At 44.9% G+C, this 19,564-nt stretch overlaps 1 protein-coding gene across 19 annotated transcripts in view; it reads left to right on the top strand.

Moving 5' to 3' along the window:
• DTNB (dystrobrevin beta) overlaps window positions 1-19,564 on the top strand; it is a 214,985-nt gene that overhangs the window by 139,852 nt on the left and 55,569 nt on the right. For 16 of the 19 annotated variants that reach the window (XM_040597624.1, XM_040597623.1, XM_040597611.1 and 13 more), the window contains 3 exons: window positions 4,040-4,125; window positions 6,473-6,586; window positions 10,758-10,854. In XM_040597624.1, coding sequence (XP_040453558.1) covers window positions 4,040-4,125; window positions 6,473-6,586; window positions 10,758-10,854 — 297 coding nt within the window. Of the gene's footprint in view, window positions 1-4,039; window positions 4,126-6,472; window positions 6,587-10,757; window positions 10,855-17,531; window positions 17,553-19,564 lie in introns of all 19 variants that reach the window. The other 3 variants (XM_040597621.1, XM_040597614.1, XM_040597612.1) reach the window with 1 other exon arrangement.

Genomic DNA, 19,564 nt, shown 5'->3' with positions numbered 1-19,564 from the left:
CAGAACAAGAGGCAATGGGCACTATCTCACTTCCATTTAAACAAAAAACTTGTAGAGGAATTGTAGAGGAATGAAGGCAGGTTAATTGACATTGATAATATGCAGCTGTGGGCTGGCTTCAGGGGTGGCGGGTTGGCTGATGTGGATAAGGTGCAGCTGTGGCTGGTTCCTGCTGAGTAGTTAAATAGCTCTAAGGGGTATGGAGGAGCAGTAGCTAATGTAGAGAGACCTGGAAAAAGCAGAGGGAGGAGAGGGAGTGCCCTGGTTGTAGAAGAGACAAGGAGAAGGATGCAGCAGAGGCAAGAAGCAGGGTGGACTGGCCTGAAGAGTATGAAGAAACAGCACAAACAACAGTAGTTGAACTGTTGAAACCTTGTGGGGGATTGGTGGCTGTGCCGGGGCAAGGTGTGTTAACTACTTCTTGTAGTAGCTCATACTACTGGTATGTGATGGTAAAAGCCTTGTTGCAGTTTGTTAGTGCTGTGACAAAAAACGCTCTTATGATGTAAGTGCTCAAACACTGCAACAGGTCACCCCAGTAGGTTGTGGAATCTTCACCCTTGAAGGTATTCAGAACTCACCTGGACAATGTCCTGAACAACCCACTGTGGTTGACACTGCTTTGAGCAGGGGTTTGGATTAGTCTGTCTCAAAAGGTCCTTTCCAACCACAACAACTCTGTGCTTCTGAGTTACAGTAAAAAATTAAATGGACTCTTGGAAGCAATAGAACAAAGAACACTGATTTGTCATACAAAATAGCCCCTTGTACAGTTTCCAAAAGGCCTCTTGAGCGGTGAGGTCTGAAAGTGAGCAGTGTGAGGGATGTGTCTTCTCGAAGTTCTCTGCAAGGTTGTCTTTGTTCCTGAGGACTTGAGTACTTTAGGTCATGAGGGTGATCTCGGGCTTCGGACAGGGTTTCTGAAGGAAGGGATTAAGGACAAGATTGTGTTTTTATAGGCACAGTCCTACTTTGCAGCAGAAAAAAGGTTCGTGAGCTTCAGGTGGAGCCCCAAGAGCCACAGAGCCTCAGGAAGCTCCTGAGGCTGCAAGTGAAACACATCTCCTGCACTTGTCCTCACAGCTGATTGTACCAGGATGCAGGGAGAGACCGTGGGGCCTTGGCTTTGTGACACAGTTTTGGGGAAACCAGTAGGCCCTATCAGTGTCACCTACACCAAGACTGTTCAGGTGGAAAGAGTGGTGGCAGTGCTTCTGCCTACATTGTGCACCTACCCCAAATGTCGAGATGAGATAAGGGGAGACGAGATGGGATGGGATGAGACGCGATGAGATGAGAGTTGGGGTTTTGCCCTGGCTGTACTGGCAGGTCTGTCCTAGCTCCTTGCCCACCCCAGCCCTATTCCTTGGTGTATGAGCAGAGCCCACCCTGTGCCATCAGCTCCTCCATGCTGCTTGGGGGAAGAGGGTTTTTTCTGACCCTTCTCCAACAAACAGTGTTTCTGCACTTCAGTTTCTGGGTTGATTTATTTTTATTTTTCACACCGTTCATTTTAACTCCCAGGCTGTTTTGTTTCTTCTTGCCTGGGACCTGCTTTACCAAGCAGTTTTTACACGGGAAATTTCCACGTCACTAAGAGACTCCTGAAGTGGCCATCAGATCACCCAGGAGGACACAGAAGACGGGCTTGTAGGTGTGTCAGTCAAGCAAGGCTCATTTGCCAGCTGCAAACCCACCCACCATGTGGGGTTTGCCCAAAGAAAGGAAGTGCCATCCACACATCCAGCCCAGCTCCCATCAGGGTCAGCTCTAGATACCCACAGTAAAACAAAACTGAAATCCTGACAGTGTCTGTCCCCTTCGTCCTGGATCTGTCGCTCTCCACCATGCCTCCAGGAGCACTGGTGCATATCAAGCTCTTCCATCCAGCTTCTGGTTTTCTACCCAAATAGTTTCTGAAAATGATTGTGAAACTGTCTTCTCAAACCAGGATCCCCCACCTGAGGTCCTTCTGAAAACACTGTGGTAGAAATTGATGCAATCTCAAGATCAGATGCAAGCAGATAGGTGTGAGAAGACAACCCATCTCTCAAGTACACGGTGAGAGGCAAAGGCACCACGGCCTTAACCATCCTTGAGGATGGTTTATTATCTTTTATAATAATTATTTATTATGGTTTTTGTTATGTCTAGTAATGCAAAGGCACAACAAGCCTTAACTTGCGCCGGTGTGAACGCACCCTCTGCACAGGACCCAGAGACCACCAGGATAAGGAAATCTAATTTGGGGACTGGAGCATCTCTGCTCTGGGCAAGACTGAGGGAGCTGGGTCTGCTCAGCCTGGCGTAGGGCATGGTGCAAAGGAGACAGAGCCATGCTCTTCCCAGTGGTGCCCAGTGTCACGACCAGAGGTGACAGGCACAAGCTGAACCACAGGAGGTTCCCTCTGAACATCAGGAAACGCTTCTCAGTGTGAGAGTACCTGAGCACTGGCACAGGTTGCCCAGGGAGGTTGTGGAGTCACCCACCTTGGAGATACTGAGAAGCTGTCTGGGCACGGTTCTGGGCAGCCGGCTCTGGGTGGCCCTGCTTTAGCAGATGGACCTCCACAGGTCCCTTCCAGCTTCAACCGTTTGGTGATTCTGGAATAAATTGGTGTTAGAAGCAGACTCTATGTGCCATCTCGTTCCTCAGGCAGTTCTTAGCCAGGGAGACCTGTCTGCAATAAAAGATGTCTCCCCAGCACCGAGCGGACACCTTCTTGTGTCTGGCAGCCAGAAGGATAGCTCTGAGTTGTGTTGGGACGCCTAAGCAGCATCTTAGGATTCCACTGCAAAAATGGACTGAACCGGTACAAGGCTCTGCAGTTTTTCTCTCTGTCTCTTCTTGGTTCATAAAACTGGCTTCTTCACCATCCAGCCCAGCTGCCCACAGGTTTTCCCTGAAACTACAGATTCTTGTGTAATTGCCTAGTCCTTTTCCCAGCAGTGGTGATGGCTGCTGGTGAAAAGCACCAAACACAAGGATCACAAGGTCAGGGCTCGCTGGGAAAATGCATTTGTTCAGCAGTCTCCCTTCAGGTGATGCTTTGGAGGGGCTGAGAAGAACTAGTATGTCTGGAGGCAGTGACCATGCTTAAATTTAATGTCTGTGGATGATGGCGATCACTTCAATGGACAGTGTTTTCTGGCCTTCAGCACGCCAAGCAGCAGGTACTGGAGTTCAGCAGCTCCACCGAGCAACACCACGCTTTTGCTGTACGTGTGGACAGACTGCCTGAAAACCCTGTGTAACACAGCATGAGATAGCAGGTCTCGATACACATTTATTTAACATCAGATTATAACAGCTCAACGCACTGAAAAACTTCATTTAACCCCAGCATCACTGCCCAGGTGATGAATTGAAAGAAAGGGAGAACTGGGACCTACAGAAAGCACAAGAAGTTAGTATGGGCTTGCTGCAGAAGCTATTTCAAGACCTTGTAGAGATGTTTCTGTCAAACTATTTCTAGGCATTAATGAAACTATATGGTGCCAGACTATTATGATCAGAAAAGGGGGAACATATGTGAGTCACACTGTCAGCAGCATGTTGTGATGTTTGGCAGTGGTGTAGGTACCAAGACTCTAGCTGTAAGTTATTCTGACTTTTCCTCACTAGCTGACGTATGGGAAGGTCAGTGTTTCTCTAGGACTTTATGATAAAAGGTAGAAGTGCATCTTTTCCCAGGGAAGCCTGTCAGTGCTTTAGGAACAGATAGGTATGGTGCATTTTTTTCTGAAGGTCTTAAAAAAAATGGCAAATAGAATTCTTCAGACGGATAGTGAGGATGATGAGCCAGGTCAGCCTTTCAGCAGCCGCCCACCCTGAGGTCAGACCATGTCAGTCATAAAACGGCATCCCGATGTGCCCCCGTAGCCCAGCTCAGCACAGCTGTTTTCAAAGTTTTGCAGCTTGGGCTGTAAGTACCGTACCCTGGCGTTCAGGAAATACAGGGCTGGATCCAAACTGTGTCATATGTGGTAATGGGTAATGAATATTTTGTCTAATTTTTCTCTGTTCCTCATCCACCAGCCTCGCCCACCAACAGACCTGGGGTTCAGCTTTGATGCCAATAAACAACAAAGACAGCTGATAGCAGAGCTGGAAAACAAGAACAGGTAAAAAGCAAGCTTTGATCACTGTTGTTTTAGGAACAACATTTCAGGAGAGAAGAGCCTTCAGTCCATGTGCTTTGTTGTTTTTAACCTTTTTGTATTATATTAACCAGATTGTTTTCCTAGATCTTTTGTTGAAAGGTGTAGCTGCCTCATTAAGCAATTAGCTCAGTGCGAATGCAGCTGCGGTGCCCTTATTCCCCAGGGAGCAGGTTGATCTTCACTGATCTTCTTAAAATCATCTTAACTGACACTGAGCATCAGGAGCTGTGTTGCTATCTTGTGTTGCTATCTGCAAACCCAGCAAACTTCTTGCAGCAGGGTAAGCCATTCACATGGCAGCAGGAGAATAAATCAGCTGCGGTGCAGTGCAGTGAGCAGGTTGGAAGGCTGGGGTGGGTAAATCCAGTTTGAGAAGGATGAGTGGGTTTTTTTCCATTTGCTGGAAGACAAAAAAGTCTGAACTGGGAGGCCTGGAACAAATAGGAGATGGGCTGTAGGAGATGGTTTTCTTCTGGACATGACCCAGCACTCTGTGCTTGCAGCCCAGGAAGCCAACAGTACCCTGGGCTGCAGCCAGAGCAGCGCGGCCAGCAGGTCAGTGAGGGGGCTCTGCCCCTCTGCTCTGCTCTGGTGAGACCCCCCTGCAGCGCTGCGTCCGGCTCTGGGGTCCCCAACATAAGAACATGGACCTACTGGAGCGAGTCCAGAGGAGGCCATGGAGATGATGAGAGGGCTGGAGCACGTCTCCTAGTGAGACAGCCTGAGAGAGCTGGGGTGGCTCAGCCTGGGGAGGAGAAGGCTGCGGGGAGACCTTAGAGCACCTGCCAGTGCCTAAAGGGGCCGGCAAGAAAGCTGGGGAGGGGCTTTGGGCAAGGGCAGGTGGCGATGGCACACGGGGGAATGGCTTTACCTGAGAGAGGGGAGATGGAGATGAGAGATGAGGCAGAAATTCTTCCCTGTGAGAGCGGCGAGGCGCTGGCCCAGGCTGCCCAGAGCAGCTGTGGGTGCCCCATCCCTGGCAGGGCTCAAGGCCAGGCTGGACGGGGCTGGGGGCAGCCTGGGCTGGGGGGAGGGGTCCCTGCCTGTGGTGGGGGGGTTGGGAACTGGATGTTCTTTAAGGTCCCTTCCCACTCAGAGCACTCTGTGGTTCAATGGCTCTTCCAGAGGGACTGTTAAGAAGAGATCGCTCTGTTTTTATCATTTGCACTTACCTGCTTCTTCAGCACCTACATTTTGAGTTTGTTTCTCTGGCTAAGAGAAACTAAGGGGGTGCAGCTCTAAAGAGCCAGCCGTTGAGCAGCTGCAAACCCCATGTGGTGTACAGCACAGGCAGCCCATGGGTTACTTATGGAGCCTCTCTGGGTGCCTGATGATGTGCTCTCCTCGTAGCTGTGTGTGGGTCTCCCTGTGCCCCAGCTGCACTAGCTGGCGTGCATGAGCTTGCTGCCTGTGCGGCCCCTTGCCAAGGCACCCTCAGCACGGCAAGTAAAAATACTTGTTCAGGTTAGTTTGGAGGAGAACCAGTTCCTGGAGAGCATGGGAACAGCTCAATCTTTGCACCATCATAGCTTCAGCACACTACCGAGACCTTGCAGGCATTCAAAATCATTCATCAAGATCACAGATAAGGGAGATCTCAATCAGTGCTGGTATGAAACCTCGCAGGAGAGCAGCTCAGCAGTTTTAAAAAAGAGTGGGGAGGAAGAATTAGAGATTATAATCTTCACTCTCAGAAGGATTTCATTTCCATTTTAATAATTGAATCCTTGGCCATCAGTGCTATGTTCCCTCACCTCCGGCTACGCAGAACACAGCTGCCTTAATTGGGCTGCTGGCTGATCACCTTCCCTCTGTGAGACGTCGAGAGCTTACTTACTATGAGCTGTTATTTTCCTCATTCCTGCCGACCTGTCGGGAGCCCTTGGAAAGGTGAGTGGGAAGCTAACCGGTGCTGGCACAGCTGTGGATGCTGGCGGTGCCGCTTCAGAGCCCTTCCTGCAGCATGTGCAATGCAGATGATGCTGAAAATGGAAGTTTTTTCCTCTTAGAATGGTCTCTGAGCCCATTCTGCATGAAATGTTTTGGAGAGACATTGCCAGCATATGGCACATAAGTGATTTCGTACTTCTTAATAAGTAATAAATTTTCTGTGCATATTATAGCAATTCGTAGGACCGTGATAACTTAACCTGTCTTGGTTTTGAATCTGTGCCAGGCATACATGAACAAAATTGCTGTACTTGGGCTGGAGACTGAGAGGAGGAGTGCTTGAAGGGCTATAAGAGTATTTAAGAGCAGCGCAGAGGCTGACCTTTTTCCTCTAATCTTCCCTCTGTCGTTTCTATAGAGAGATACTCCAGGAGATTCAGCGTCTCAGACTGGAACATGAACAAGCCTCTCAACCCACCCCTGAGAAAGCCCAGCAGAACCCAACTTTACTGGCTGAACTCAGGCTTCTACGGTAAAAGAAACACCCTGAGCTCGTGTGCATTGGGTACCTGGGCTGGTCAGCCCATGGGTCTGCTCCATGGCACTGGCAGCACTGGCTGTTACTGGGAAAAGTGTAGCTTCAGTAGCCTTAAAGTGTTATTTAAAATGCTGGATTCTGAAGACTGACAGCTTATTGCACTTTGACTTTCTTTAAGTAGATTTAGAAGTAAATAAAAATGCCTCTTAAAATAAATTCTCTTTGTATAGTTCAGAAAACAGTAAAGAAGAAACTGATAGGAAAAACGGGCAGAAATGACATTAACTGCTTCTCATTTATTGTCCAAAGGAGTAAGGCTGAAGATGAGTGTCAGTTATTTGATTAGTCAGGGAAACTCTGAAAGTTCATACCTGCGGATAGCCAGACATACATCCAAAGTTGGAAAACAATCTTCAGAACCTCTTTGATTAAGTTTGCATTTTGAAGTGCCAGGGGAAAATTGTCCGTATTTACAGAATGAAGTGTTTCAGAGTTTGGGTAGTCACAAGGGCATTCTCTGGCTATATTTTATTTCATCTTCTATTACTAGGTAATTCAGAGCTCAACCTTCAAAAATGCCATCTGTAATCTGAAGTAGGCTCTAAAATTTAAGCCCTTGGCAGCATTAGCTCTTTGCAAACGCGTTGTATTTCATTTGTTGGGGTGAACTTTTCCTGCCCGCTTAGGAGATGGCGCAGTCGTCCTACTTCCCAGGGATGTTCAGAGGGGTTTTTTGGGATGGAGCTACTGCAACTGCCAGCAGCATCTGCAAGGTATAATCCAGCCCTGTATTGCAAATTCCAAGGCTTTCAACTTATTCCGTTACTTTTTCATACAGAATGTGCTACATTCTAGTACATTTTGATACCTCACTGGTATTTTTCATTCTATTACCTAATGATTTTATTTTGTAGATTTTCTAGCTTTATGCTTTACATAGCTATATATATTTTTTTTTTTAATGTTTCAAAAACTGGAGAGGATGCAGAAAATACCCACAAATCAATACAAGAGCTGAAGAAAAAAAGAGATTGAGGGGCAAGCTGATGTGTTGTTTGCCCCAGCAGTGAAAGATATGGGAACAAAGAGCTCAAACTGGAAACCAGCCACATTCAGACCACAAATAAAGCACATGCTTTTTAAAGCGAGGCAATAATCTCAAGAGCAGTGCTAGAGTTTTCAGTCCCTGGGTGTCTTTCCTGAAGATGTTTTTCCAAAAATACAGTTAGCAGAGCTAGCCAGGAGGAATGACATGTCCCGTGTTTTGCTAAAGAAAAAACCTGAACAGTTATTGTAGCTATTTCTGGCCTCCAGATAAATAAACACCACGGCAAGCAGAAGAGTTACAAAAGGAAAAAAAGGTTGAATTAAGCACGTAAAGCCTGTCAAGTCATCATGGTTACCCAGTCTGACCTTCTGTGTGACACGGGCTGGGAAGTTTTTCCCTGCCGCGCTACTGCAGAACCCCGTGTGGCTAGGTACAGCATCGGTGTAAGACAGATGCTCAAGCTTTGCTTCTAGAGATGGAAACAAAACCGTGTCCCCTGACACCGTTAGTGTGATTGTCAGCTAATTTCTGTGCCTTGTCTCTGCCCAGTGGACTAAAACTGTGTGCATTAGTTCTAACCTTCATAAGCCTAGTGCCATTTTCCAAACCTTGTCTTTCCCCATGATTTTATCTACCAGCCTAAAAAACTCTTTTTTTTTTTCAAAATTCCTATTTGTGTGTCAGTATTTAGAGATTTGGATTCCCTCCCCTCTTAACCTCATCTTGCATAAAAAGCTTGAACTTCTTCAGCATCTCCGTAAAGCAGGGTTTTATTTCAAATGTCTTTTTTTATTATTTTATTTATTAAAAAACGCTCCAGCTGTCCTTTCAGCTTGTCAGGTTCTCTCCAAGTCCTCTGCATCTTTTCGATGTGTAGGCTGGAGTATACTGGCTGCAGTATCTCATACATAGTGTAATGGGTGCTGCAGACAGAATCAGCGTTAGCTTTCTTACCACCAAACATCACTCATTAAGAAATTCAAAGTGCACGTTAATTGTCTTGACTGCATAGCATCACAGAGGAAGTTTGCAATTAGCAGCTTGTCTCTGATGTGAGGTACTTCACAAAGGCACAGCTAATGAGGGGACGCTCCCCAAGCCTGTGAGCAGTATCTGGTGGCCTTGCCTTTGGTTATACGCGAGCATGTGTGACTGAATGATCTCCATTGCTGTGTAGAATTTAGGCTGTGAAAGTGCGAGGAAGATAATCCATGGGAAATCAGCATGTCCCAGGTTTAAAAATCTGCAGACGACCCAGCCTGTAGAGATGAGTCAGCTCTGCCATGCTGCTGGCAAGTGCAGCCTCAGAAGAAGCGTGGCTGGGTCCATTGTCCTTAGGGATCCCTGCCTTGTCGTGCCGCCATGCTTGGGGCTGCTTCTTGCAAGCCCACAGGATGCTCCTCCAGGCACCGGGGCCAAGGACCCGTCTGCCCCACGTGTGTGCCTCAAACTGCACCCCTCCATTGGTCGATAGAGGCTCTCCTGTCTTGTTTTTTGAAAAACATTTAACCCCCTTCCTTGCTGACAGACAGTACCTCCTCTTTCTTCACCGGAGGTCATTGAAAAAGAAATTGAGTAACATCAACCAAAATCAGACATCCCCATTGATGTTGATTCTTCATTACCAACCACATTTGGAGAGCTATACGTATTTAATATGTTGATTTTTACTTTTACCTATTTGTAGTCGTTAACCAGAATGTTATATTAAATAACTATAGAATAAAAGCTACAGACTCTGAACTGACCTAGAGAGAGAAGAAGGATCATATAGACGGGTAAAGCTATGTCTACAGTGGGCTTTTAACACATTCTAGGTGACCAGGTGTGTGTAAACTTCTCTTTATTGCCTTATTTTTGTGATATGTTTCAGCACTTAATAACCACGTTCTTCAAAATACAAAAAGATCTTGAAAGAAATATCCAGGACAGTTAATACTTCACAGCCTCTGTCCTTCTAAGAACCAGTGCAGAAACAAGTTGGTTCTGTTCAGGAGTCTTAGCAGTTTTCTGGCTGGGGTGTATGCTCATGAAATGCCAGTTTCACAGTCACCATAATGAAAGCAAGCCACGCTCCACAGATTTATTCAGTCTCAGTAAATGGACAGTTTCTTTTCCATCTTCTGATGTCCAAATTGTGTTTCTAAAACTAGTTGGTTATTAAAATTCCCAGAATGATTTATCCATAATATATCGCCTGAGAACACAGATAGAATCTAAGACATTTAAAAATTCAGTCTAGAATATATGATGACTTTAACTTTGGACTAAGACATCATGATGTCAACAAAAATAACTGTAGATGAATAAACAAGCCTTTCTAATTGTTTTTTTCTTACAGTTATTTGTCATTAGCTATGATTGGGATTTCTGGGGCCCAGCATTTCATAAATCATCTAAGATACTGAACTTCTGACGTGTTGACGTTTGTCTTTGACCTTCTCCTTATATTAGTCACTTCTTTATTTTTCTAAATATAAAATAAAACCAGACAGTCATGTTTCCTTAAATATCACACAGCTAGGCATCTGAAGGAACCCAGTGGATTTCTGATGCCAAGGAAAGGGAAGGTCACTTATTATCTCCCTGTTACCTGGGTTCTGGTACAGCAAATATGTCAAAGATTATACGTCACATCGGTGGACAGAAATAGCTCTGCTGAGTCTCTGTCCAGACAGGTGACAGCTTTTCCTTTCCAAACATCTGCAGCCATTTCTCCTCTTTTTTTCTTTTTTTTTTTTTTTCCTCCTCTCTGCCTTTCCTCCCATAGTTCATTCTTGCTTGTCTGAAAGCTCTGCAGGATGCCTGGGTCTGACGTTAAGGGAGCTCTTAAAAGGAGGAAGAGAGCGGGCTGTTTTTCTCCAAATGCAGTGCTTTTGGAAAGGGCTTCCTACTACCAGGATGCTGAGTGGGAATTTCTGGATTTTAAGTGAAAAGCCTGATTGTTACATATAGGTTTTGCAGTGAATGTGGTGTGCTTTGCTCTGTGCTTTCAAATGGGAAGCAGGGAGGGAGTGATGAAAAGCAAAGACACGGTTATATGGGTGAATTTCCTGAAGTGGTTTTGAAATACCCAAAATTTATTTTTTGACTCTTTCTTTCATGTAACTTGGACAGACAGAGAAAGGATGAACTGGAACAGAGGATGTCTGCACTTCAGGAAAGCAGAAGAGAACTGATGGTGCAGCTCGAAGGGCTGATGAAACTGCTCAAAGTAAGCCATCTCCTGTCAGAAATGCAGGGCATCCTTCTCTTCCCTGGGTCTGGAACTCACTATTGCCACTCCGGGATTCCTGCTCTGTGTTGTACCGTTATAAATACTTCATGAGGAATAGAAGGAATTTGCAAAAAGTCATTTCCATGCTGGCTCTGTGTATTGGTGCAGATGGTTAATGGGTTTTCAGGTTCATATTCTGCTGCTTCAGTTAAAATATCAAGAAGCTGTAAGATTTGGAAGGCTTTAAAGAAATGTTAGATTTGGTAATCAACTGCACGCTGTTCTGGGTACCAGTTCAGGTCTTCCAACTTTTAACTGGAAAATAAACTGGAAACTGTAGCTACTGCAATAGACAACCCGACTCCTCAGTGGCCTGGGCTGTGTTTCACCAGGGAATACCACACAAACCCTGCGGTGGCTGCAGAGGTTTTTTGCTTTGGAATATGATGGTATTGGCTCTGATCTGTAATATATGTTGCTGTCTGGATTTCTGATGAGGGTCTGTTGTTATTTTCTATAGAGTCCTGCTAGAGCTGAGCTCATAGTTGATGAGTAGAACCTGAAATACTACTATGCATTTATTCTTTCCGTTCTTTAAATTGAACAAGAGCCTCTGCATAAAGTGATCGGCAAAGCACTGCCCTTACTCAAAGAGGTTTTAGTCCAAGACAAGATGCAGCGAAGATGCTACAGGCAATGAAAGAAGTAGAAGAGACATCACAGCAATGATGCTGACAGGAGCAGCACAGGGGTTTATAGATTAGCTGTAGGCACATCTTGATAGTTCCAGAAAAATTCAGAGTTGCCTGCGCTTGAAAGTGATAATGAATTCATATCGTCTGTAAATCTAAAGTGCAGTCGCTGTTCAGATTGGGCTTCCATTCTGGAACAGGAATGTACCTACAAGAGGCTACGATCAATTGCTCTTCAGAGGTGCCTGTTTTGTTTAGTTTCCCTGTGCAGATGAGAACGTAGTTAGTATTAATATTTGGGAAGTAATTTTTTTTTTTAAGTCAGTGATTCTGCACGCTGTATTTTTTTCCTACTCAGCCTGTTAATGTCTGTCTTCTAAAAATATTGAAGATAATGTCACTTGCTAAATTCACCTTGACTTCTTCAGCCCCTAAGCCTTTGTAAGTTGAAGTGTGATATCTCTGAGAAAGGGCATCCAAGACTGAATTACAGATTTAGGAAAGTGTAAAAGCTGTGGCATCAGAAACAGTTTGATTCTCTGAGGTTCAGGTGACCACAGACCCAGCATTTTTCTTGCACACATTTGAGGAGCCTCTTTATAACAAAATCAGTTTGGATATCTGCTTTAGCATGATGGCAAGCTCTGGTGTGAGTTTTCTGTAGACCCTGTTGTTTTCAAAGCACTCATAAGCCTTCTCAAATTAATTGTCCCAAACACAACCTGACGTAAATGCTGTCATCTCAATAGAGTGAACAGCTCTTCTGTTAGCTGGCCTGACTTTCTGCTCTTCAGCCTCCAAAGCCTTGAAGGCCAGGTGGACTTTATCCAATGCACTACCCTGACCCTGTACAACGTGCGGGGTCTGGAGCATCCTGTGGAGCTTTGCATGCCCCCTCGGCAGGATGCAGTGGGCAGGGAGCACACCTGCCTTCCCTGCCTGCTTGGCCATCATACCCTCATCTCCCAACTGCCCAAACTGTGCGTATTTCCTCATGCCCGACCGGTTAGACACATGTACGTGATATGTGGAGCAGCAAAAGGTACTGGTGTCAGTAACACACCGATGGGGAGAGCATGGAGGATGCTGCAGAAGAGAGCATGAGCACAAGTGGCAAGTGCTGCAGCTGAGGAGGGAGGAGAGAGGACTGCAGAAGAGAGAATGGAGCCATAACTGACTCACATTTGATAAACTGATGTTTTTCAGACCCATTCATTAAGTTGAACCATGCAGTTCAGTTATGACCTTGACAGAAACATTAATGACATCTTCTAGGCTGTATCACACAGAAGGTTAGTTTAGAAGCTGGCTCGTACTAGGCTTTTCATTTATAAGTCTAGCATCTTTAACTCCCCCAGTTCCCAAAATTGTTCAAAACCTGTAAGAGAAAATGGGACTGGATATAAGGAGAAACTTCTTCCCTCTGAGGATGCTCAAGCAGTGGCACAGGGGCCTGGAGAGGTTGCTCAACCCCCGTCCTTGGAAGTTTTCAAGGCCCGACTGGACAGAGTTCCAAGCAATTTGGTCCGAGATGTTGACCCTGTTCTGAGTAGGAGGATGGACTAGAGACCTCCTGAGGTCCCTTCCAACCCGAACTACCCTATGAGCCTGTGTCTATGATAATTATTCCATTCTGCATGTTGCATAATACAGTTCTTTGCATTTCCCCTTAGAAGCTTTCTATGGAGCCTGGCAGATTCTCTTTGATTAAAGCATCTTCCAGAAAGACATCTGTTCTTCAACTGAAGAAATCAGAAGTGGAAAATTCACTGCCAATGCAAATTTGCTTGCACAGTTAAAAATTTATGCCTCATTTTCAGTTTTAATGTATTTAGCTTCAGTTTACATCCATTGGCTCTGGTACATGTGGTTCTCCCTCCATTAAATTAAGGAGTACTTTAGCACCCCTGGTTTTTTCCTATGCAGATACTTACTCATCTCGGTGAAGGCACTTCTCAGTCTTGATTTCTAAATCAGTTAAACAGGTAGAGCTCTGCAAAGCTGCTCACAGTACTTTACTCCAGGTTTTTTAATGGTTGATTTCTTTGCCTTCTCCAGATTGTTAGTATCTTTTTTTAAATTGGGGGAAAAAAAACTGTGTGTTGAATTCTTCTCTGAACCTTAGCAACACTGTGCAGAGAGTTACAGGAGGAGTTTCCCTGCTCTTCATCTCTGTTTTCCTTTTTGTGTCTTTTTGCACCAGTGAGTACTTTTTGAAAGGTGTCAGTTACCCAGCTCTTGCTCCATGCAAAGTGCTTTATTTATTTCATACAGTGCTAAAGGGTTAATGAGAATGTCATGAGTAAATCCTCTCACAGGAAAATACATTACATCTGTGCAGTTCCTTTAGAAGCCAAACCTGTGAAACATTCAAATAACAAATTCAGATTTATTTGACAAGACCTCTTCTCCATGAAGTTGTAATGCTTTGTTTATTACTTAACAGCTCAGCCTTGTATCAGCATTTCTGTTACTTTGAATAAACTAACGGCAGGGTAAGATGCGTATGCTTATTTAAGTTGTCTTATTTCCCTTTTTGAGTATCAGCCCATTCCACGCCTGGGTATTCCAAGATCTTTTAACAATTACCTTCACTGGACTGGATAACCCCTCATGGAATTATTGTAAGAATCCCAGCTGCAAGCTACCCAGGCTTGCTGATCTAAAAATATTATTTCTAGTAGATACTTTTTAACACCTTTTCTCATTATTAGTGGAAAGTACTTCACTGGTTGCTGATAGAAACTACAAGAGGAAAGTACTACTAGTCAAACAGAGCAGAAATGCTAATTCCACTTCCCATATTGAGAATTTTACCATGACTGTTCAGAAGCAGTGTACACCACCTCAAGGCTTTGTTTTGTTTCTGATATTGTGTTCATTTCAAAGTCTCCTTTTTGGTGGTTTTAGCCCTGCCAGACACAAATTTTTCCCGCGAGCTTTTAGCTCCTCTCATTATTCGGTGCACTTCAAAAATTTTCATTTATAATTTACATCAGCTGTTAAGCTTTTATGGTTTTTTCCATTTTCTTGTGCAGTATTTTTTACATTTTTAATGCTGCCTTCATTTTGCCGTTTCGAGATGGATTCGGCTTACCTAACTTTGGTGATGTGAAAGTTTGGTACCTCTGCTCTCTCTGCGAAAAGAAGGAGAGAGGGGAAAGCCTGTATTTGGAAGGACAGAGTTGTTCTCTGGAGGGTTGTCCTTTTTTCCCGTGGTGAGCCATGCTGTGATAGCTGGAGCAGAGGAAAACCCTTGACTGTTTTGGTTGCTAGTGCAGAGGTAATCAAAACGCCTTGATTGACGTTTATTAGCCTGCACAGTGACCTACCCACGCCGTTGCAATTTGGAGTTAGGGTTGGTGTTTACATCGAGTGTCCTTCCACACCTTGTTGTCAACGTGTGTTGACACTCCTGTTAGGAGGTTCAGTTACAGATATTTGTTGGTGGGTTTCCCCCAAAGGAGATGTTCTGGTTGTTCGGCTCTTCATCAAGTGCTGCCACTGGTACCTTCTGCTGTGCCGCCCTGGTGGCTGCACTCGCTGGGGCAGCGTTCGTTGGGCAGGCGCTGCGCACCTACTGCCGGGGGGTGGTCACCCACACCCCTTTGGATCGGAGCTGCCCACCCTTTCCCAAGCCATCTCCAGCCACCACCCACAGGCTGTCAGGCGCCCAGACCCATTCCTGAGGGGCAGTTTGGGCCAGGCCAACCTGATCAGGGTGAGAAGGGATTTTAGCAGCGTGGAGGCGTGGAGGTCATGCCGGAGAACAGCTGCACAATTCAGTTTAGCACCGCAGCCACCGAGCTGGCAGGGCTGCTGCGGCAGTCACCGCAGGGCTGCCCGTGGCCTGGCAGCCTCCTGTCCCCCCGGCCACTCCACCAGCCACCGGTTAAGCAGATCAAGCCCCTCACCCGTGAGAGGCAGCCTGTCCGTCTAGGCTGGACAGTGGCCAGTGACCTGTCAGTACTGCCATCAGTGACTTTCTTCCAATATTTTTTATCTTCTTTTCCTCATCCAGACCATTGGCTTAGCTTTCCCTTTTGTCCTGGAGTCTTCGGTGATCACCTAGTGCTGTTTAGCTGGCACTCTTCTAACAAGTAGTCCGCAGTGATGGTTGTCTGCCTTCTTGCAGAGCTTTTGCTTTCAGCCACGCGGATATTCAGCAGACGTATCCCATTTCACTTTTTCCATTTCCTCAATGGTAATTTCCTCACTAGCTGATCTGATGATTTATCTAATAACTCAGTCCTTCTAGCAAAGCTCCATGCCTCTAGAGATTTATTTTTTTTCCACATCTGTAGTTAATGCTAAAGCCTCATTTTTCAAACTAACAACTTTTTTGTAGAGTGGAGATTATTTGAGATCTTTCCCCTGACCTGGTTCACCATCTGGTCCTGCAAGTCCCAACAACTGGAAACATCTGGGAATGTGGGGAGGGCAGCACTGGCCTCCACCACTGATGTTGAGCTGTGGTTGAGTGGTGCCATACCCTACATCTGCTACACCAGTGTCTAAATACACACCTGGAAGAACCCCAAGTCTTGGGAGAAAAGAACCAAAAGTACCTGGTCAGAAATGTGGAAGTCATTCCTAGATATCTCTGCCGTGCCCTCAGCTTGCAGTTAGGAAAACATCTTTTGGTACAGTGGTCAGTGAGAAGAAGCTGCTTTAAATTAAGAGACAGGTTCTGGTTAATCCTACTCAGATGGGAAATAAATGAGAGAAGGTAGATAAATGGGTTGATGGTTTTCAAGACCAGAGGGAGCTTTTATTCTGTGAATTTTAATTCCATGACCTGAATTTCTGGGGAGACATCCTGCTGCCCTCCGCACTGACAGGCCGTGGAAAGCCACCGCTGGAGGGAACAGACACTGTTACCCTGGAAAGGCTGTAAATTGCTAGATCTGCGTAGATGAGAGTCATTCTAAACATGCCTCCAACCTTTTTTTTTAATGCACAGTGTTGCTGCCTGCACCACGTGCTGTGCCTTTCCACACAACTGAGCCTGCACGACATGAGCCTGCAGGACTCGTAACGGCTGTTGTGTATGTGAGGACAAAACGTATGAAAACTATTGAATTAATAAAGGAATTCTCAACTACGGGACATTTTACTCATTCCCAGGAATGCTGCTGTAGCTGAAGTCAGAATGTGACCCCACTGGCCTGGCAGGATCACAGTGTAACTTTTGCTGCTTCAAAAGAGGATAAACTCATCCATATTTCACCTTTTTTCAATTTTCAAATTATTAGTGGTCTGTGTGGGCAAACGTTGCATTGCAACAAAGGGATTGTTTTCCCCGCATCTTTTTCCTTACTCCAAAGCTTTGGTGCTTTTGCCTCCCAGTTCCTCCCCTCCCATTCTAGACCTGGTTGCCTGCGGCTTGGTCGTTTTCCCTTTTGAATTGGGTCTGCAGAGGTCACTGCATGCCCGGTGGCCATGGGCACTCTCTGACCAAAAAGGTGAGAGTTTGCCTCCCAGGCTGTGATGGTTTGGGTCTCTGTGACAAAGGTTTGTGCACACAGGGGACCAAATGCCCAATGGCATTTCCAGACTTTGGAGGATGGTAGCCTGTTTCTTGCCTTGAGGACAGCTAGAGAGCCATTCCTGCATCTGGGGTGGGAAGAGAAGCCAGTAAAGGACCTGCGTAAAAGAAAAGATATCCATTGGATATCCTGTCCTATATCCAAGATACCCATCGTGTGACAGCCATCCCGTGTGTGACTTTTGCCAACATGACAGGCCATTTTAGATAGGGGTCTTCTTTGGAGAATGGACCAAAGGACACCTTTGTTTTCCCACCACAGCGGTTGTGTCTGACCTCTTGTTTTCCTTCCATGGCTATAGATATTCCTACAATTTGCCATGTTCTGTTCTTCCATTGGGTATGTTGTGTGTTTTGTGTGTGTGTTTCCTTTTATATGATAATTAATCTGTCCTGTTTCTCTCTTCACCTTTTTCTTTTGCCACCGTTTATAGGAAGAAGAGCAAAAGCAGGCAGTAAGTTGACTTCACTTTGTAGGCGATCTCTTTTTCCTTTCTGCATGAAAACAATTTTCTGTTAATTGGCTTGTATGCAAATAAACCATGGGAATGTGGGGTCTTTCACACTTGTAAATTTGAAAGCAGCCTTCGTGGATTTCCAGTAGAGCATGTTTTTGTATATGTCTTTAAAGTTATTCCTCTCTCCCTTTCAAATTAAGTTTATCGCCATGGGTGCACAACCAGTGGCTGTATTCATGAGTTTTTATAGAATTGTGCATGACCATCCAGGGTTGGAAATGTGCATTCTCAGCTGGCTTCATAATTTTTTTTTTTTTTTTTTGAGATTCTTTGGAGTATTTCACATGCTAAGAAAGCTTTCTTGTCTCTTCAGGAATCTTTTAATTTGCCTCCTTGCCACATACAAGTCCATGCATGAAAACTAATTAATGACTTAATATTCTGGGCATGGATCCATATCATTCAGTCATGATATAGTTTCCTTGAATTAGTCCCAGTATGCTCATTGTAAACAAGATGAGTAAACTAACAAGAGACAAGAATGCATTTGCTTTGTTACCAATTTTTGTTTTCTTTGCCCATCTATTCAAATCTGAATCCTGTGTTGGTTTCGGAATCCACTCCAGAGGGAGCCCTTTTGCTTTTCTCGGGAAGAGCCAGATGTTCAATGTCTTCTCTCCAGCAGAACAAATTTTCAGCATTTTTGAACATGGTTTTCTTTATACACAAAGCTTTAATGAAAACTAATCTTGTGTTTCCCATTGTTGGGGTTTTTTTACATGTTGTTTATCAGATACTCAGATTGGATATTGGATAAATGAATAGGAATTTCTGGTTACCTATTTTTTGTAAGGAAATATATATTTTGGGGTAACTTCTATTGCTGAAAATACCTCAGTTCTATATGTGCTGAAATCGGCTTTTGGGACTCCTGGTATTAAATTTCTGCCATCAACTTGAAAAGAAGATGGCGGTAAGCATGCATCTTCTGTTGGAGCCCAGTTCATCTTTAGTTGATGCTGCCAGTGAAGGTTTATCCCTGGGCTTGCTAAGGCACCTTGCAAAAATTATGTGGCTTAATGAAGGGACCAGATTGCAGTGTGCGGCAGTGATCTTCGAGGAACTTCCTGAAGGAAGGAAAAAAACCAAGTCACGACCGTCCCTGTCCTCCAACTTCTAACTGTACAAGTGGAATGCTGTATCCTATGTCATTCTCTTACCCAGCATCATTAATAGGAATATTCATTTGCATGGAAATGCAACTTATATTAGCTCATTTTTCCTGTGCTGTTCTCTTCATCTGGATTATGGGTATAGAAAAAGGTTAAATATGAGATCAAAGGAAGAATTTGCCCAATTTTGCCTCCCTTCTTTCCATGGAACACTATGTTAGCAGGAGGATAGGAGAACCAAAACTGCTAAAATAATATCAACACATTGACATTCTGTCTAGTCCCATTCTGTTGGAATCAATGATGAATGAGCCAAAAAGGATTTGAAACTCAAGAAGGCAGATTTTGACCAACCAAAGGACACATCGCTGATCTATAGGAATTGAAACTTTACATCCTTACATTTGCATGGACTGAAGTAGCCCAAAATGCTCTGCTCTTAGCTATAAAGGTGCAGCCTGAAAACGCTGGGAAACCAAGGGTCCAACGCTCCACTTGGCTGAGAAACACACCAAAAACACATAATAGCTGAGGTGGGAAGACAGCTCTGGAGATCATCTCGTCCACCCCCCAGGCTCAAAGAGTCAGCTAGAGCAGGCTGCTCAGGAATTTGCCCCATCGTGTTTTGAGCATCTCCAGAGATGGAAACTCCACAACCTCTCTGGGCAACTGGTTCTAGTGCTTCAGTGCCCTCACCATAGGAAAGTTTTTTCTTTATTTTTAAATGGAATTTCCTGTATTTCCATTGCATTGCATCTGGTTCTCTCAGTGGTATCCACTGAGAAGGCTTTAGCTCTGTTCTTTACCTTCTTGCATTGGGGATTTGTATGTGTTGAT

The sequence above is a fragment of the Falco naumanni genome, chromosome 6 (assembly GCF_017639655.2).
Source record: "Falco naumanni isolate bFalNau1 chromosome 6, bFalNau1.pat, whole genome shotgun sequence".
Classification (NCBI taxonomy): Eukaryota; Metazoa; Chordata; class Aves; order Falconiformes; family Falconidae; genus Falco; species Falco naumanni.
The sequence above is the reverse complement of the archived record's forward strand: the minus strand, read 5'-3'. Positions and strand labels throughout refer to the sequence as shown.